Source organism: Saccopteryx leptura, chromosome X (assembly GCF_036850995.1).
Source record: "Saccopteryx leptura isolate mSacLep1 chromosome X, mSacLep1_pri_phased_curated, whole genome shotgun sequence".
In the NCBI taxonomy this organism is placed as follows: Eukaryota; Metazoa; Chordata; class Mammalia; order Chiroptera; family Emballonuridae; genus Saccopteryx; species Saccopteryx leptura.
In genome coordinates, this window is record NC_089516.1 from 71,266,228 (window position 1) to 71,287,433 (window position 21,206).

Sequence of the window (21,206 nt, forward strand, 5' to 3'; positions counted from 1 at the left end):
TTGAGTCCTCTCTCTTTTTTTCTTGGTGAGTCTGGTTAAAGGTTCATCAATCTTGTTTACCCTTTCAAAGAACTAGCTCCTTGTTTCATTGATCCTCTGTATAGATTCTTTACCCTCTATGTCATTTATTGCCGCTCTGATCTTTATTTTCTTCCTTCTACAACTTCTGGACTTACTTGCTGTTCTTTTTCTAGTTCTCTTAGATGTAGGGTTAAGTTGTTTATTTGAGCTTTTTCTAGCTTCTTAAGGAATGCCTGTAATACTATGAACTTCCCTCTCAGTACTGCTTTTGCTGAGTCCCATAAATTTTGAGTTGTTGTATGCTCATTATCATTTATTTCTAGGAATTTGTTTATTTCTTCTTTGATTTCATTGTTAACCCATTCATTATTTAATAACATGCTATTTAGTTTCCATTTGTTTGAGTATTTTTGAGTTTTTCTGTTGTGGTTGATTTCTAGTTTCATGCCATTGTGGTCAGAGAAAATGCTTGATATGATTTCAATCTTCTTAAATTTGTTGAGCCCACTTTTGTGTCCTAACTTGTGGTCTATCCTAGAGAATGTACCATGAGCACTTGGAAAGAATGTATATTATGCTGCTTTAGGATGAAAGGTTCTAAAGATATCTATTAAATTGAGTTGATCTAGTGTGTCCTTTAAATCTGCTGTTTCTTTGTTAATTTTCTTTCTTGAGGATCTGTCTAGTGATGTTAGTGGGGTATTGAAATATTCTACTATGATAGTATTGCTGTTGGTCTCGCCCTTTTATCCATCAAAGTCTGTTTTATATAATTAGGAGCTCCTATATTAGGTGCATAGATGTTTATGATGGTTATATCTTCCTGTTGGATTGCTCCCTTTATCATTATGTAGTGACCTTCTTTATTTCTTACTATAGCTTTTGTTTTAAAGTCTATTTTGTCTGATATAAGTATTGCTACCCCAGCTTTCATTTCTATTTGCATGAAATATTTTTTTCCATCATTTTATCTTCAGTCTATGTGCATCTTTTGTTTCGAGGTGTGTCTCTTGTAGACAGCATATGTATGGGTCCTGATTTCTTATCCACGCAGCTCCCCTATGTCTTTTGATTGGATTGTTTAATCCATTTACATTTAAGGTTATTATTGATATATAGTTGTTTATTGTCATTTTGTTCTTTTAATAAGGATTTTTTATTTATTTATTTATTTATTTTACATAGGCAGAGATAGACAGGGACAGACAGACAGGAACGGAGAGAGAGATGAGAAGCATCAATCATCAGTTTCTCATTGCGCGTTGTGACTTCTTAGTTGTTCATTGATTGCTTTCTCATATGTGCCTTGACCGCGGGCCTTCAGCAGACCGAGTAACCCCTTGCTGGAGCCAGAGACCTTGGGTCCAAGCTGGTGAGCTTTTTTTTTTGCTCAAGCCAGATGAGCCCGTGCTCAAGCCGGCGACCTCGGGGTCTCGAACCTGGGTCCTTCCACAACCCAGTCCGACGCTCCATCCACTGCGCCACCACCTGGTCAGGCGTCATTTTGTTCTTTAAAGCTATATTCTTCTTTTGCTGTGTTCTTTTCCCCCTTTGTTCTGTTTACACCAGGCCTCTTTTTATTTCTTTCAGCCTTGGTTTGGTTGTAATGAATCCCTTGAGGTTTGTTTTTTTTTGTTTGTCTGTTTGTCTGGGAAGCTTTTTATTTCTCCTTCAATTTTAAACAATATCCTTGCTGGATAAAGTAGTCTTGGCTGTAGGCTCTTGTTCTGCATTACTTTGAATATTTCTTGCCATTATCTTCTGGATTCAAGTGTTTCTGTTGAGAATTCTGATGTCATCCTTATGGGGGTGTCTTTGTAGGTGATAGCCTTTTTTTTCTCTAGCAGATTTTTATATTCTCTCTTTATCTCTTAGCATTGGTATTTTAATTATGATGTATCTTGATTTAGATTTCTTTGTGTTTCTCTTTAATGGAGTTCTCTGTGCTTCTTGAATTTGTGTAATATTTTCCTGCCTCAACTTAGGGAAGTTTTCTGCTATGATTTTTTTTTACATTTTATTTATTCACTTTTTTTTTTTAGAGAGAGGAGACACAGAGAGAGAAAGAGACAGAGAGAGGAAAGAGATAGAAAGAACAGAGGGAAGAGCAGGAAGCATCAACTCCCATATGTGCCTTAATCAGGCAAGCCTGGGGTTTCGAACAGGCGACCTCAGTGTTCCAGGTCGACGCTTTTACCCACTGCTCCACCACAGGTCAGGCTTCTGCTATGATTTGATTGAACAAATTTTCTAACTCTTGTTCTTTCTCTTCTTCTTCAGGAACTCCTATGATGTGGATGTTGTTTCTCTTTAAATTGTCACACAGCTCTCTTAGAGTTTCCTCAGATTTTTTCATTCTCTTTTCTTTTTGCTGCTCTGTTTCCGTGTTTTGAATTATCTTGTCTTCTAAATTGCTGTTTTGATCCTCTGCTTCATCCAGCCTTCTTTTAATTGCTTCTAGTGTAGTCTTCATTTCAGATATTGTACTTGTCATTTCTGATTTGTTCTTCATTATTTCAATGTCCTTTTAAATACTTGTTATTTCTTTATTTATGTGCTCACTGTGACCTTCCATTGTTGTTCTAAGACCTTTCAGCATTCTAATAATCATTATTCGAAACTCTGCCTCTGGTAGTTTGCTTATATCCATCTCACTCAGCTCTTTTTCTGAGGGTTTCTCTTGTTGAGTCATTTGGATTGCAACTCTTTGTCTTCCCATTTTGTCTGTGTTGCCCTGGAATTCCCTGGCTGGGACCAGAGTCAGCATGGGTTCTTTGGTGGTCCTTAGTTATAGGATCCTCCTAGTTCAGTCCAAAATTTGTCTTTTACGATGAATGTTCTCAGATTTAAGTTTCAATCCACGTTGGCTCTGGGAAGTGAGAGTTGGTGTGTCTGCCTACTCTGTGGCCATCTTGGTTCTGAGAACAGAGATTCTTTATACTTGGAATAATGCCACGGCCGACACCAGGCAGGTCCACATTGAATTCAGGCAGATGGCAGCAGAACTGCAAAGCTGGAAAGCGTTGAGCCCTTTACTGTTTAATAAAGTCTAACAGTGGTAGACAACCAAACAGGCAGGAGAAAACCTCTTCTCATGGCAGCAAGCAAACTAACAGCAAAAACAACCCCTTACAGTAGTGGGTAGGCCATCTACAAATCGCCATCTGCCATCCGCCACTGCCGCCAGATTTTTCATATTATTAAAGTGAAAAATGCCAGGTATGATGGGACACTGAAGGAAGCCAATGCCTAATGACACACAAATCACACACACAAACTAGGAAAAAGATGATTATGTCATGAAAAGAGATGATATTTGCATACTTTCTTTCAGTATGTTTATAGTCATCATCATCTGCATGTATTAATTATTCTGCTCAGAAATGAAATTATTTAGTTATGGGCCATAGCAACACCAAGATTAAAACTGAAATAAGCCAGGTGTGAAATTATTAAGTCATAGGGAAAATAAAAAACAATAGTTGTGATTTTTGTTTTTATATTCATAGTGGGGTTTCTCTCACCTGGCATCCTTCTCTTTTCCCTGATGACCATTGAGCAACTGTGCAACTTTTCAACAAAAACCAGCCCACCCTAGGAGCCATCTGGCCATAAATCCTACCAAAATAGATTGGCCTGTAGATCAAGGCCTGTAGATACAAGTCATGTAAACAATTTCCTTGGAACCATAGAATATGCTACAGTCTTATAGAGATGTTAACTTTATTTCTGTGGTTTGTTTCAGAGCTTGCCTGATTCTAAGGCTCAGTTTGTAGAACTTTAGATAGACACTAAAAAAGAATACTACCTATTATTGATAAAGTGATATTTAAGAACATTTATTTAGAAATTAAATTTAGTGGTATGACATTGATCAACAAGAATACATAAGTTTTATGTAAACATCTCTATAACATTTGAACTGTTGACTGTGTTGTGTGCTCTTCACCCAAAGTTAAATCATTTTCCATCACCATATATTGATTCCTCTTTACTTCCCTCCCCCACCCCTTCCCCTAACCCTCTCTCCCTGGTAAACGCTTCACTTTTATCTATGTCCATGAGTTATTTTTATATCCCACCTATCTGTTAAATCATATAGTTCTTAGCTTTTTCTGATTTACTTATTTCATTTAGCATAATGTTCTCAAGGTCCCTCCATGTTGTCCTAAATGGCAACAGGTCATCATTTCTTATGGCTGAGTAGTATTTGATTGTACATATGTACCACATTTCTTTATGCAATCATCTATTGAGGGGCATTTTGTTTGTTTCCATGTCTTGGCCACTGTGAACAATGCTGTGATGAACATGGGGGTGCATGTGTCTTTGTCTGTTTTAGATCTGCTGTTCACAAGTATACATTCTGGTTGTTTGGAGAATAACACTCTGGTTGACCACTTGAATAACTTCATGTTGTCTCAATTTCTTCTTATCCTGACCTATGTAGATAGAAATTAGTGAGAGGCAAAAGGAGAGAAGATACATGTTATAGTCACCAGGGAAGGGATTAAGGACCATATGGGTGGGTCAAGATCATGCAGTTAGGAAGAGGTAGCTTAGCTCTAGTGTCCCTACACTTAACCATGGCTAATAGTGTGGCTTTATCTGAGGCTCAGAAGTAGGAGTGAACCTGCTTGTAAGAGATTGAATTTGGCCAGAGAGAAAGGTACCTGCCAGGTTCAAGACAAGAGTTGAATGCATAGGCGGGGCTAGATTAAGGAGAGCTTTGAGAGACTGACAGTAGGGAGTTACTGAATTATTATGAACATGGATAGTGGCACCAACAAAGAAGTTTTGGGAAATGCATAACTAAGGAGTAGCTTCAGGAGGAGAGAGACCTGTAGGCAGCTCAAAGGTCAGTAGGGAGGTAACTTGAAGTGATAAGGATATTTGAAGACAAAAGGCCATATCTGAGCAAGAGAGACATGTGAAACAAGGGAACAGCAGGCACAGAAGAGTTACTAGAAGTGGGAAAAATTAGAAGGGTGATGGGGCATTTGGTGATATATATATATAGGAGAGATAGTGAGACAGACTCCCACATGTACCCTGACTGGGATCCACCCAGCAACCCCTATCTGGAGCCGATGCTCAAGTCAACCAAGCTATTTTTAGCACCTGAGATTGATGTACTGGGACCAACAGAGCTATCCTCAGTGCCCAGGCTGATGTTTGGGCCAATCCAGTTACTGGCTGCAGGACCAGAAAAGAGGAGGTAGAGGGGGAGAGAAGCAGATAGCTGCTTCTCTTGTGCGCCCTGACTTGGAATTGAACCTGGGACATTCATATACTGGGCCGAAGCTTTAATCCATTGAGCCATCTGGCCAGGGCCAATTTTACATGTTTTATTAGAGGTGATAACAAGCCATGTAGTGAAACATGGAAAAGGCAATTAGAGCTATGGGACTGGAAATGAGTGAGAGCAGATATGATGAAAAAGATGATTTCTCTGAGCAGCTACAATGGGAACCTTTGTTCCCATTGACTTTTGAATTGGATAGTCAAGGGCTAAAATTGAAAACCCATTCCTCAGTTTTCTCAGCCTGTCTGAGTGGCCTGTACCTTAACGTGTTGCTAGCAATGCCTAAGAAAGTTAGATTCAGGAAGAGACTAGTCAGCTCCAAGTTCTCATTTTTCTAAGCAAAAAATGGTAAAAAAAAAAACAAAACAAAAAAACAAAAAACAAAAAACAAACAAAAAAAACCCTCAAAAACCAAAAAAAACCCACATTCTATGGAGCACATAGGAAGGTGGGAAGAAATTAGCTGCAATAATGAAATCCCTGTCTTTGCAAAGCTGAAATGTTAGTCTCAATAGAAAGCCAGAACTGGAAGGTACTCAAGAGGTCATCTGTGTGGTTCAAGTCTGTAGCTTTACTGATAAACTGAGACAGGTAAAGAGACCAGTTTAAGATCATTCAGTGAGATACTGGCAGAGGTTCTTCCAATAGCCAGTCTTTGATGTATACCATGGTACACTCTAGAAATTGTTTTAACAGCCTGGGTCGTACCTTTTCAGAAATGGGGAGGAGTGTTGTCCTTGAACACTTTGGGCAAGATAGATTCTGTTTACAAGGCTGCATTAAATAGATATCTGGTTTATTCAGGGAAGAACATAAAATCACAGCCTATTTTAGATGTGCTTAAAGGGAATGAAGAGATGGATTTTGCTCTTGTCCATGCCTACCTTTTGAGGAAGGGTACCTTTTGAGGGGATGAAGGCAGGCACCAGCTAAAAAAGTCAAATAATAAACTTAGAGGAAAAATCCCCTCACATCAGTCTTTGTCCTGCAACACTTCTCATAGCCAATTGGAACATTTGCTATTCTTCACAACACATTTTTTTCCTTTTTGAACCTGCCCACCTTCTGTTCCTTGTCATTAAAATCTCATATTTCTGACAACCACGCAGGCTAATTAAATAAGTATTTTGGAGTGGTGCTATTCATCTATAGGGCAAGACAAAGAAGAGGAAAACAAGTGATATGATTCTGGAAAACTGGGTGGAGACTGTAATCTCAGATTTTTTTTTTCTTTTGGGTTGGCAAGGCTGGCTTTGGGGATGCTTCTTACCTAACCCCAAAGCCTTTATTTCAGACATACCAACCAATGAGAAAGCATTGTAGACAGGCAGGGAGCTAAACCTATGGAGTGGCATGGGGATCTCTGGGGAGAAAGAGGCATCAGGAGAGGCAAGAGTAAAGCCTTGACTAGGAAGGTCTTCTAAGTCACTGATTTTCAAGCTTTTTATACTTGGGGACCAGTGAAAATAGAAGAATTATTTCCGGGACTGCTAAGGCAGATATCACACTGAGCATAAGTGAATTGAACTAAGATTGTTGGGTCTATAATCTTCATACAACATCAGGCTGATTAATTCTTTCTTGGACCACATGAGTTTTCTGACAGACTGATCTGTGGTCTGGTGGTTGAAAAACACTGCTCTAGGGCAGTGGTTCACCAAGTGTTGTTCCTGAAACAGTAGCATACGCATCACCTGGGAAGTGGTTTGAAGTTCAGTTTTCAAGTCCCACTTCAAACCTACTGAATCAGGGATTTGTGGGGCTTAGCAATGTTTTAACAAGCCCTCACGGTTTTTGAGAATAACTGCTCTAGGTTACTCATAGGTCTTCCTGGAAAGAGAAACCAGCTAGGAGCCCTCTGCCTTCTTGACAGATAGTGTGGGGGATTGGCAAAAACAATGGTATAGAGTAAATCCAGTGAGAGATTCAAATCTGCTCCACCCTACTATGTGAATGACTGTGCACTACTTGGTCAACATCACAGTTTATCTTTAGTAAAAATGCAGATGTTAATGTTTACCTTTGAGAGTTATAGAGATTGAGAAAAAAAAGCCCAATGCCTGGCTTTTTTTTTAAGGTGAGAGGAGGAGAGATAGTGAGGCAGACTCGTGCATATGCACTGACCAGGATCTACCAAGCAACCCCATCTGTGTTCAGTGCTCCAGTGCCATGCTATTTTTAGCACCTGAGGATGATGAGCTCCAACAAAGCTATCCTCAGTGCCTGCGGCCATGCTAGAACCAGTTGAGCTACTGGCTGTGGAAGGGGAACAGTGAGAGGAGGGGGAGAGAGGAGGGAGAAGCAGAGGGTCACTTTTCCTGTGTGCCCTGACTGGGAATTGAACCCAGGATGTCCATATGCCAGGCCAATGCTCTATCTACTGAGCCATGAGCCAGGGCCAGCATGTTTTCAACAAGTATGTTTCCTTCTTCCCTTTTCTCTTTCTTTCTCCTTGTTTTGCTTTCTTTTCCCCTTCTTCCCTGTCTTCTTTCCTTCCCCCTGAAAGGTCCCACTAGCCACTCAAAGTTAGCTGCAGATGCATGCCTTGTAGATCAGAAAGTAGGGGTCAAATTTCCAGTGCCTCCAGGGTATTGTGATCATATTTTCAGGTTAAAAGTCAGGGCACATGGGTATGATAATAGATGTATCTATTTGAAGGGTCAGTGAGATAGAATATTTGAAATGAGGATTGTCTTGGAAAATGTATATAAAAAGGAATAGGATCTCATTTCTTCCTATGAATTATATTATGACTCTTCTCTCCCCCATCTTCTTATTCATTTCCAAAAGTGTCTTTGGTGTGGGAGTGAAGAACACTGTGTGTCCCACTCACTGGCAAGTTTGAGCAAGAGCCACTTATATTTGGTTCTGTACCTGAAATGTCCTGGTGACTGGGAATCATTTTGTTAGAAGTCACATCAGTGCTGTCCCAAGGCCAAGAGCCATTTGGGTACCTTGCTGGAGTAATCCAGTACTATCTACTGGCTTTATTTTGGGATTGAAGGGTAGAGAGTTGGGAGCAGTGGAAAATTAGAGCTTTGGAAAGGTGGAAGGTTATAAACCAGATTTAAAAATAAAGAATTTAACCCCTGACATAAGTACTCCCAAATGGCCTTTTCTTGGCTTTCTTCTTTTATAGCTCTGTACCATTTGATAATTTGATCAGCTCCTGCTGCTTGAGACTCTTGTTTTTGGCTTTTGTGAGATTGCACTCCTTGGAATTCTAATTACATGCTGACAGCTTTTTTTGTTTTGTTTGTTTCGTTTTGTTTCCCTGTATCTTGTCCTCACCTCTTATTGTTGCTGTTTCCTTAGGTTTCTGACCTTCTTTCTAAGCACTTTCTTTCAGAGCAAACTTCCTTGGTTTCCACAACTTCTTCTGGGCCACTGACTTCTCTAATCTCTCTTAATCTTTAAATCTACCTGCATGTGCTGCTAGGCCCCTACATTAAACATATTAAAGAGAATATTTGTCATATTCTTCCCCCTTCCAAACTAGCATTTTCTTATAATGTACAATCATTATAAGAAATGTATACTCATAAAGAAATGTATAATCATTTCTTTAATGATCAGTTTTAGGTTTGAACCCTCCCTCCCCCACCACACAGACACACCAAATTAATTTTGACCTTCTCATTTTCTTCAAACTAGATTTAAGAACCTTCAAACTGACTCCAGTCCCCCTTTTCAGCCATCCTTCCACCCCCCAACTGCCGTTTTCAAATTTCACTACGTTTGCCATCAAATCCCACATAGTTCTCACCTATGAGACTTTATTTAACATCATTCCTCTGCCTCAAATGCCCTTCCTGTTCCCTTTTTTATTTGTATGATCCTACTTATTCTTTAAAGCCCATCTTCTGTGCCCCTCAACATTGTTCGAGTCCAGTAGCTACATGTGATCCTTTCTCAGAAGTCTCGTTCTAGGCTAGCATATACCAGGCACTGTACTAGGCATTGGACATCCAGCACTCAATTTATCCCGTTTACAACTCTGCCGTGAGACAAGTGTTGTACTTTTTAGGTCCTAATTACATGCTAACAGTTTTATTTTGGTTGGTTTTTCTGGTTTTCTTGTCTGTTCCTCACTTCCCTTTGTTACTGCTACTTTCTAAAGTAGCAAAGCCCAGAATTGAAGCTAGATTTTGCCTTCCCTTAACTACCTTTACATACTGCTTGAAGGACATTCATTAGAAGAGTCTTTGCTTATTAGATAAGTACTATGGCTGAATCACAGTAAACAGATCCCTACAACCAGTGGGAACTCACTGAATGAGTGTTGGATGTTAAATGGGTCAGCAGAGAAAAATGCATTATTTGTGAAAAAAAAATGTAGCAAGTTTAAAATCCTGTACATGAAAAGGAGATTTAAAACCCATTCCCAGCCCCAATTTAGTTTACTTTTAAAAGAACTTAGGCCAACCTGACCAAGCAGTGGTGCAGTGGATAGAGTGTCGGACTGGGATGCAGAAGACCCAGGTTCGAAACCCTGAGGTCGCCAGCTTGAGCTCAAGCTCATCTGATTTGACCAAGGCTCACTAGCTTGAGCAAGGGGTCACTTGATCTGCTGTGTCCCCTGGTCAAGGCACATATGATAAAGCAATCAGTGAACAACTAAGATGCCACAACAAAGAATTGATGCTTCTCATCTCTCACCTTTCCTATCTATCTGTCCTTATTTGTTCCTTTCTCTGTCTCTCTCTGTCTCTGTCACAAAAAAAAGAAAGAAAAGAAAAGAATTCATACAGTATGGAGGAGCATCAACTTATTCCTGCTTGATTTGTGCCTAGAGCACAGGAGTGTTATATACCTAGCAGATCCTTCTGGATTAATCCTCCTCTCATATGCACACATATCTGTCAACTCTTGGTTGACTGTTCTATAGATCATGAAGTAAGTGGGGGTATAGAATTATTCTCATTTATTAGGTGAAAGAACAGACCCAGAGGAGCAGTGTTTATATGAGCAGAAACTCTAGAACCAGACTATGCCTGCATTTTAATTATGGCTTTAGTTCTTATTGGCTGTGCAAATTTGGGCAAATTATTTAACCTCTCTGAGTTTTAGTTTCTTCATCTAATAGTAGTAATCTCCTCAAAGGGCTGCTGTGAGGCTTAAATGAGTTAATGTGTGTAAAGTGCTTAGAATAGTGCCTGATATATAAGTATTTTATGTCTCCTAATTTCATCACCATTATCATTATAACTTTAGCAAGTAATAGAGTGAGGTCTTATATCCAGGTGTTCTTTTCAACCTTTTCTATCTATGGTATTTATCTTGGGGTGAAAAGAGGCCTAAAAAGCTGGCCATCTGGAGACCATAGGCAAGTCACATCTACTATAATATACCTGATTTAAAAGATGAGGGCTGAAGAGTGATGATCTTTTAAGGGCCATATAGTTCTGACTGTCATTGATTCTAAGTAGGCCTTGACAACAGGCTTGTCAGTTGGTTTGTGGCTACCGGGTACTGGATTGGCCTTCTCCATGGCATAGCTGGGCTCTTGGACCTGAGAGCCCAGACAGGCCAGCTGGACTAAATGGGTATAAGTGTGAGGTAACTGCTTCTGAGAGAAGATAAGTATGGAGCTCCTAAAAAGAAAACTCCACTGTAGAAAGAGCACAGGTAGTGGAATGATCCAGAACTGGGCCTTGGGGTCCTCAAACAGCATCACAGATAGCGTCCTGAGTAGGTGGTTGGCAATTGGTGTTAACATATTCTTTTTTTAAATATTTTATTTATTAATTTTATGGGGGTTGCAGAGAGAGAGAGAAAGAGAGAGAGAGAGAGAGAGAGAGAGAGAGAGAAAGAAAGAAAGAAAGAAAGAAAGAAAGAAAGAAAGAAAGAAAGAAAGAGGAGAAGCATGAAGCATCAACTCTGTAATAACTGCTTCTCCTATGTGTCTTCACCAGGCAAGCCCAGGGTTTTGAACTAGTGACCTCAGCGTTAACAATGAGTAGTAACAGGTCCAGCTCATTCAATAGGGATCAAGTGAACTCTTAGATATGAGAAAACTTTGTGAGCAGTAAAGCATAAGGTACTTGAAAGGTGGTGTTATAAAAGGTCCTATTGGAAATCTCTTTTACATCCATGCTGAAGGGATCCCCCTATGACTTACTTTCTCTAAAAGGCACACTGACTAGAACCCTAAACAATGAAGGATGCCCCAGGCAGAGGCTGACCAATGTGTGATGTGTTATGTGGCAACTTCATGACCATAAGGTTCTTTTCTGGCTAGTATGTTTGAAGTCAGACCTGTGTGAGAGGATGCATGTTCCATATCCTGTCTCTATGTCTTTGACCTGTTTTGTTATTAGTTTTGTGGAGACATGTTGCCTTGGGGAAACAGTACTTGCTCAAAGCAGACTGATGGAAAAGCTGACTTCTAGAGTAGTGTTTTTCAACTGGTCCATGGACCAGTACTGGTCTGCCAAAAATTTTGATCTGGTCTGTGTAAGAATTCATGAAGAGTATAGAGTAATTAATCATTGGGTGTACAATTTTTGTACAACAGCAAGGTGGTTAACTAACTCTTGCAGACGGGCACAAAATTTCTGGGGGATTGGCAGTTGAAAACCACTATGAGGACATGTTCTGCAATTCAATGCTGGAGAGAGAGTGTTTGAGACCTTTGCCTGCAGGCCATATATTCTTATTCTGGAATCAGTTTCTGCAAATGCCAGGAAGGCTTATGACCAATCCTGGCAGGAACCACTTGCGGAAAAAAGAGAACAAGTAATACAGTGGTTAGAATGGTAGCTAGAAAGAGGCAGACTATTTCGCTACCCCATTATCATCACTGCTTAGATGAGTGTCATGAACATGAACGTGTGTGTGTTCATGTGACAGAGAGATAGATGTCTTCCTGTTTCTGTGTGAATCCCAGTCCTGTGGGCACAAACTTGAATGGCCATGTTAGAGTCTATGCACAGCCCCAGCCTTGCTGGGTGACCCTGAGCTCACCTCTTAACTTTCCTAGCTCACCTCTTAACTTTCCTGTTGCTTAGTTTTGCCATCTATCAAATGCAAAAATTAATCTATACATCCCTATGTATTTCAGAGGGTGGTTGTACACATTACTGAGTGAATCTGTGCCAAGGTTGCAGTTCTTGTGAGAAAGCATCACAGAAAGCCATATTCTTTCATACCCATGATTTCTCTGGATGGTATCATGTGTGGATGATAACAGGGGGCTGCAGGACTGGGGTCCATTGTGAGAGGAATGCCATGGTCCGTAACCTCTGGAGGTGGCATACAGTGGTGTTAAAAATGTACCACCAATTCTCAATTAGTCAGTTACAATGAAGAGGAGGAAAGGGAGAGAAGCACAGAGAATTTGGAGAAAATATGTTTGAGCCTTGTTTCAGTCACTGATTTCAGCCTCTCTACCCATTCCAGAACTTCAGCTGCCTTGAAGCACCAAGGAGAGATGGACTGGTACTTTTCTTCACTGGGGGAGGAGATAATGAGTACCAATAAAAGCATGAGACCTGTGCAATCCATATTCACATTCTGGGTTATACCACTCACTGGTTAATGTAGATTTGACAGTATTATTTCCCTTGTAGTCCAGTGGCACTTGTGCTTCCAGTTCCATCTCTCTCACTCTCCCCCTTCACCACTAGTATGTTACTTTTTCCATAAAGTAGTAGAGCTCTGTGGGTGGGGGAAGGGACAAATAAGGTAGCCAGCTGTATGGACTGAAAATATTCTCATTTTGTCTCCTAAGCTGATCACTGGAGATTCCATCGTTAGTGCTGAGGCAGTATGGGATCACGTCACCATGGCCAACCGGGAGTTGGCATTTAAGGCTGGCGACGTCATCAAAGTCTTGGATGCTTCCAACAAGGATTGGTGGTGGGGCCAGATCGACGATGAGGAGGGATGGTTTCCTGCCAGCTTTGTGAGGGTGAGTGTCAGCCTTCACTCTCCTCTCCTGTCTCCCTGGCTGCCTGCTCCTGGCTTTCTCCTACCCAGTGCCTGTTCTCCTGCTCATTTATCTCCTGCTTCTCTCACATTTTACTCCATTGTTCGATCTCCTACCTAAGACATAGACTTCCTTTCATGTTTTTCCTCCTTTTACTGTTGAGACTGTTCATTTTTCTCTTGTTTATTTTAACAATCCCCACCTCCTGACCCCTGAGTCTTAGCTGTTATGACTTTATGCGAATCACTTCCCTTTTAGCCTTGATGGTTTTTGAAGAACCTTTTAACCCTATATTGCTGTGAACTTTACCTTTCTTATCTCTTTTTTTCTGCTTTCTTTCTTGTTCTCTCTCCTCTTTTTTATTCTTTCTGTTTATAGATCTCCTTCCCTTCCCCTCCTCACTCCTCTGTTCTTCCTTTCTCTCATTTAGGAAAGTGTGAACACCCATGTGTGCTGTCTCAGGATTGTCTTCAGCTATTAATGTAAGAGTGTGGGCTCCCTACTCTTTTAGGGGCTATAGTTTACTGATTGGAATTGTATTTTTTGCAAGAGGCTCAAGTGGCTGAGATCTATGAGGTGCTGCAGGTGCAAAGCAAGCAGCCTGATAGGGCATGTAAAGCCTTTGCCCAATTTACATTGTACCATGAAGAACCTGGCCCTTAACAAAAGGGGCAATTGGGAAGGGGAAACTAAGCAGTTTATGCTTTCTCTGTATTACCAATTAGTAAAGATGGTTAGGGCATTGGGCTGGTTTACCAGCTTTTGGCCATACTCAGAGTTAAGAGCTAGAATCAGCCCTTTCACATTGGGATCTCTGATTTTTTCCCATCCACAAAATGGTCTTGATGATTCTTTTATGCCAGGTAATGTCACAGTGCGTGAGATAATACACATAAAAGAAGCTTTGTGGCAATCCAAATATTAATGTCACATCACAGTCTTATCACTATCCTTATCACAGCCTATCAACTTTTGTTAGTTTCTTTTGTAAAATAAGGCTAAGACCTGACCCAAACCAAAGATCAGAATGGCTTTGTCCCCTGGAGGATGAAGGGCCTCAATGTTAAATTAATGGTAGTGTGACATGAGGGAAGGGGCAGGACATCTGGAATAAGACAACTGAGATGCTATCTCAGTTATATTACCTTCTATCTCTGTGCTTTTGGTAAGACTTCACTTTTCTGAGCCTTAATTTCCTGATTTGAACAATAGGAATAGCAGACTTTTTATAAAGATTAATGAAATTGCGTATGTGAGTAAATTGTCTAGCACAGTGCTTGGTACATAGTTGGCACTTGGCAAATGCTAAATTGCTTTATCATCATTATCCTCCTCATCGTCACCACCACTACCTTATTAGATCCGAAAAGGTTTGTATGTCAGGCTGTCCTTCCTTGGAGGATGCAAACCCAGGAACTGTTAACTGGTTGGAACAATTTAGGTGAGCACACTGGTGAAAAGCAGTGAGGTGGAGAAAATGATCTCTTTTCCCTTCTGTCCTGAGAATCTCCTAGTAAAATATGCAATCCTTTTTTCCTCTATGTATGTGATATCTTTCATCGGACTCTATAAGTGCCATCTGTTTTCCACCTCCGCCTATCTAGTTGATGAATCAGTCCCAGGGGTAGTCAGAAAGAGGACATCAGAAACCATGGGCCTTTGGAACTAAGCATGAGGCCCTGTAAGCAAAAAGTTTGTGTGTCTTGGACTGGAAGTTCACCCTCTTTAAAAGAAGGATTAAACTGCACCCAGCAACAATGTCTCCCAAATCCAAATGTATTTCACTTTCACTAAAATGTCATTAAAAAAAATAATTTTATTTAGAAATTAAATTTAGTGAGGTGACATTGATCAATAAGAGTACAGTGGTCCTTCATCTATTGCAGGGGTTAAGTTCCAGAACTCCCCACAATAGGTGAAAATCCGTGAAGTAGCAACCTTATATTTATTTTATTATTTATATATATATTAAGGCTTTATAAACCCTCTCCACACTCTTATAAACCTTTCCCACACACTTATTAACCCTCCCACACTCATATAAACACTTCCTATGCTCCTAAACACTTTCTACACTTGTAAACGTATGTAATTTTAACAACATATAAAATTCTATATGGGTACTCACTAGTGAATATACTACAACTTGAATGATGAAGATGATGATGAATTAACTGTGCAGTACTGATGACGATGAAGGTGATGGTGATGAGATGAATGTACTACACAGCCAAGGAGAGCATTACAGCTTATTTTACTGCAAAAATAATTAGAATTATAAATATATAAAATACCTATATACTGCAAAATCCCACTCTATAGCAAAAAATCAATAACACAAAATTAGACATATATAATTTAAAAATCCATGATACATTGAGACTGCAGAAAGTAAACTGTGATATGGCGAGGGATGACTGTACATAGATTTCAGGTAAATATACTGCTCACAAAAATTAGGGGATATTTCAAAATAAATATGAAATGATAAAATATCCCCTAATTTTTGTGAGCAGTGTATTTCTATAGTATTTGATAAGCAGTAAATCAGGGCATGGGACAAAATGAGTGAACAAAGCAGAATGGCTCAGGGAGACAAATGGTAGAGGCAGGCTGATGAGCTGGCATTGATGCTCCTATAAGTCTAGGAGGAATGTTCCTCTAAGCACACAGCCACAGCTGCCACTTAGGAACACTAATAGTGACATTTAAGAAGACCACTGGCTGGGCCATACATGCATGATATAGAGTCTAGCCTATTCGTTCTCAGCTACACAATGAAATTAATCACCTGAGTAGCTTAAAATACAAAGAAACACTAAAACCTAGACTCCTCGCTGGTTAAATCTGAACCTTCAGTATTGACAACTATTGGTCTAGGTAAGCATAGCCCAATAGAAATACAATGTGAGACACATGTGCAAGCCACATATATAATTAAATTTTTATACTAATCACACTTTAAAAAGTAGAAAAAAAGATAAAAGTGAGATTAATTTTAATATAGTGTATTTAACTCAGTATATCCAAAATATTATATAATATATGTAATCACTAAAATTATTAATTACATATTTTACTAAGTCGTTGAAATATGGTGTGTAGTCTATACAGCAGATCTCAATTTATACTAGTCACATTTCAGATGTTTGTTAGCCATATGTGGTTACTACGTCAGATAGCATAAATTTAGACTAAGGACTATAATAAAGGCCAGGATTGTTAATCACAGAGCCTAAATCATAACTCAGAACTCCACTATTCTGTCTACTATACCAATGTTTATTGTATGAAAAAGTAAGCATTCTATGTCATCTCAGATTGCATTCAGAATGAGAATTTTACTATTATAAAACTTTTTGTTTGTGATTCGCTTATTTCACCCCGCAAAATGCTACCAAGACTCCACCATTCTGCTGTAAGTGATCCAATGTCATCATTTCCCCTAGCTGAATAGTATACCATGGTGTATATGTGCCCCATCTTCTTCATCCAGTCCTCTATTTTTTTTTTACAGTGATTAAAAGCCTTTAAGCAAACTCTTGGCCAATACAGCAAGAATCCCTAAAAGAGTAGTGTCCTTAACATGTTCACCAAGTCCAAGTTGGCCCCATCACCATGCCAAATCCCTGAAAAATGCAACCCAACCACAGTTCAGTCTATTAGGAGCTGTCACAGGGAGCAGGAGTCCAGGAAAGTTCCCCACAGGAAAAGTCCGCATGGCACTGGAATTGTTGTCACCATTCTATACTTTGCAGCTCATGTCCAAGTGCAGGATTCCATACATTGGTGGGACATAAAAGCGAGACTAAGAGGCATGGACAGGAGTGTGGTGGTTACAGGGGGTGGGGGGAGGGAAGGAGGGAGAGGGGTAGGGGGAGGGGTACAGAGAGAACTGGATGGAGGGTGGCGGAGGACGATCTCTCTTTGGGTGATGGGTATACAACAGAACTAAATGACAAGATAACCTGGAAATGTTTTCTTGGAATATATGTACCCTGATTTATTGATGTCACCCCATTAAAATAAAAATTTATTTATAAAAAACAAACAAAAAAAAACAAAAAAAAGAAGAGTAAAAAAAAACAAAAACAAAACTTTTTGTTTGTTTTAATAACAGTCTAATGGTCGTCAGATTTCTAAAGGAAATTACCTTGGCAACTAGGGGCTAGCTGTTATGGTGTTGCCAGTAAAAGGAAATTGAGATAGGCTACTATTGCGTGAATGATGTAAATATTGGCTCCAAGGTAGACTTTTCAATTCTCATGAATTAGTATTAATAGGTAGGTTTACATTTCTAATAAGATTGTGTGATACTCAAGGGATCAAATAATGGAGGTTATGAAAACTCTTTCTAGTAGATATTTTAAGACAAAATTGCTGTTTCCATTCTTTTATATCAGCAATTTTCAACCTTTGTCATCTCATGGCCCACATAAACTAATTACTAAAATTCTGCAGCCCACCAAAATAAAAAAAAATAGATTTTTTTCTGACTTGACAAAAAACAAACAAACATGTATAATTTTGATTCATTCACACCAGATGACTATTGTTGTGTTGGCTTTTGTCTTTTTTTTTTTGGCAAGCTAAGGGAAAAGAAGTCAGTGCCCCTGACTAAATAGTCAGATATGACATGTTTTAAAAATTCTTGTGGTACAGCAGTGTGCTTGCTGTGGCACACTAGTTTAAAATCGTTGCTCTGTATTGATTTTGTTTGAGGGTTGAGTGGTATTGTGGAAACAGAGCTAACTGTATTAGGAAATTAGAGCTCTGAGTTCTAGTCTTGGCTGTTCCAAACATTTGATATATAACCATAGTCTTTTATTTTTCTCCTTTATTTCTAAAACATTCTGTAGAATCTATGCAACTTCTGATGTATCTAGGTAGGGCATAGAGATAAAAGTCACCCTGAATTACTGATTCTTGATTAATGCTGAGGTAGTTTGTGGGCAGATGCAATTCTGGTATCCCAAGGCAATTTCCTGGGATACTGTTCCTCCAGGTTATAGGATAGTTGCTTGGTTTCCCCATACTGACCCTGAGCTCAGATTCAGTAGCTCTTGGAGAATATCATCACTAGGTTATTTGGCATATAATATGAAAGTATAGTAGCAAAGGCAAGACTTTCCCCTAGCTCCATACCAACTGGACACTTTTGTAGATCATTGAACAAAATTAGTCACTGATGTAGCAAGGCATTCTTTCCCTGCTTCGAAGTCTCATTGCTGTGTGAACATCCCAGCCTTAGGATGATAATCAAGGGTACTTAGTGAGGTATTCTACCTGATGTTAATCAGATTAAATACAGTGTAGAATCCAAGAAATCCAGATTCTTGTCTCAGGTCTGCTATTAGAAATGCAGCTTAAGTAGCTTCCTGTGTATTATTGAAGCTCAATTTTCCTCTTTGTAAAATGGGGATAACTGAGTCTTGTGAAAAGCCTTTGTAATTTGTGATATATTGGATACTGTTAAATAGGAAATATGATAGCATTATGGCTATTGTTCAAGAAATTTCTGGGTACATGTGTCTTCTACCCAGTCAAATATGTGCCTTCCCTGTTATTCAGAATTTCATTCTGTATGTGTATATATGTATATGTGTGTGTTGGTCAAGTAAGTTTGTAAATATGATATATATGTTTGCTTGCTTATAGTTTGCATTGGGTGTGGGGGACAGGCTGTAAGCAGGCAGAGTGGTTATAGCCTAAGGCTTAGTTTTAAGACTAAGCCTTTCCCCACACCCTTGACTGTTGCATGATAGGGGGTGGTGCACTCTTATGAGGAATCCCATTATGCCTCAGATAAGTGACTTTGTATCAGAGACTTCTTTGTTTGTATATTGGATTAAAGGTTTTGATTTCTATACTATAAAGTGGGGCAGACCAGGAGGTTGCTCTCTCTCAGTTCCTGAGATTAACGTTAGAGAGGAGAGCAGAGAAAGGCCACGTGGAGGAGAGGAGAAGCAGCCAAGATGGCAGAGTGCTGAAGGAGAAGCCAGTTTGTGCAGAGTTTGTGCAGAGAGAAGGAGATGGGGAACAGAGGTGAATAAGGCTGGTGAGGTATAGAAACTGTGATCCTAGGAAACTCGGATAAGTCAGTGGCTTTGGGAGCCCTGAATGGAAAGAGAAGTGTTTTCCCACTGTGTGTATTTCTTGCCCGCTGGGTGCAAGCTAAGATTAAAGGTAATGATCCCACAGTTCTTGGCTCCATTGTTTTATTACCATCTGTCCGAATCTAATGCGAACCTGCATGGGCTAGGCGGCTATGATGGTGGCCATGACTACTGGCCATATAGTGTGTGTTGTCCCTTCTGTACTAGGGACGTGGCTTCACAAGAACAATGCAGGAGTTGATGTACCTTCCCAGCAGTTGGTCAGGTTAGGTGAATTACAGCTTATTGAACATCAGTTCCCTTTTCTAGTTGTTGACATCTTTAGCTGCCTTCCTGAAACAGTGAGTGCCAACTGTATTAGGAAATTAGAGGGCTGGCTTCCCTTTGTGGAAGCTGAAAGCAGACTGCTGGGATATGATTGTTTCTGGAAGTAGCAAAGCACACCCCTGTGGTGGGGCCTCCTTTTGAATGTTGGCTCTAACTCCAAATTATTCAGGGATTTTCTTTTGTCACTATATAAAAAGAGACCTTTGTTCTGACTTTGAGTGATCGCCTGGGGAGAGCTTGCTGCCCACTTTGAAAGCAAGCTGTGTACAGAACACATGACATCCTGTTATTGTTAGTGCTTGGCAAGGCCTGCATGACAAGGCATGGCTTAGTCAGAAAGGAAAGATTCTACTCAGGTTCCATCAGCATATATATGCTTTGTTTTGTCAAATTCCAATTCCGGATTTCTTTAGTTTCAGGCCTGCCTGGAGGGAGGGGCATGAAAGGATGAGCTAATGAGGTCATTACTGTCATCCCTTGCAGTTGTACAGATCAGATGTCAAAGAAAATAAACCTCTCTCCTTAATAGGGAAGCCCACTGTTCCAAAGTGTTACTTTTAATTATATACTATCTCTTCTTGGCTGCACTTGGGGAATGCTTTTCACCTGTATGAAATTGTAGACTCACAGCTTTCGAGTTAGAAAGACCTATTTTGACCAGGAGTGACCGAATTAAATGTTTATAGGGACCAGACAGGTCATTTATGAGAGTAAAGCAGTCTGAGTCTGCCAGAAACAGGATTATTTGTATTTACCAGCCTTCATCTCTCAGAATAATATATCAAACTGGTTTGATGGACCTTCCCAGTGTATCAGAAAAGATTTGGCTTGGCACAACAGCTGTTGAATAGAGGGTAGAGGGACCATTGACACATTGACAGGTAAAACTCCATCTCTAGGTGGTGAGGCTGTTTCTGTGAGGCATCAGTCAGTGGGTACCAGGGAAGATGACATGAATTGGTCTGAAGACGAAGTTCACCTCAGAGGCCATGGCCTTCTGTTCTTTGAGCCACCAGAGTCTAAGTTAAGAGACAGTTTACTCTTGATCTCTGCTGAAGCTACCCATATATACTGCTCACAAAAATTAGGGAATATTTCAAAATGAACATGAAGTGATAAAATATCCCCTATTTTTTGTGAGCAGTGTATATTGAGTAGGAAGCTCCCAGAGGTGTAAATATTCAGGCCAATACTTACCTTCTTATATATTCCTCTCCCACTGTACCTATGAAACCAGGATGCTCTTTATTAGGAGTCAGAGCCTTTCAGTTTATAATTACAACTTTGCTTTAGAATCCAAACCACTTGAGAAAAAGGAAGGGAGAATTAACTTTATCCTATTCATATTGAAGTGTAGATAACTGTTATCAAAACTACCTGAGAATGCTTTGAAGGTGGTAAGTGACCATGAAGGAAGTAAAGAAAGGAAGTAAACAAAGAAAGAAAAAGGTGGATAGAAAACAAAGGTGTTTAGAAAGAACATGGGAAGGGAGGGCAGGCAGCACAC

General features: G+C 39.8%; 1 protein-coding gene across 11 annotated transcripts in view; it reads left to right on the forward strand.

The window, feature by feature from the left end:
* ARHGEF9 (Cdc42 guanine nucleotide exchange factor 9) overlaps positions 1-21,206 on the forward strand; it is a 285,865-nt gene that overhangs the window by 141,490 nt on the left and 123,169 nt on the right. For 7 of the 11 annotated variants that reach the window (XM_066357437.1, XM_066357442.1, XM_066357440.1 and 4 more), the window contains one exon: positions 13,059-13,238. In XM_066357437.1, the coding sequence (XP_066213534.1) occupies positions 13,059-13,238 (180 nt within the window). Of the gene's footprint in view, positions 1-12,727; positions 12,767-13,058; positions 13,239-21,206 lie in introns of all 11 variants that reach the window. The other 4 variants (XM_066357438.1, XM_066357439.1, XM_066357446.1 and 1 more) reach the window with 1 other exon arrangement.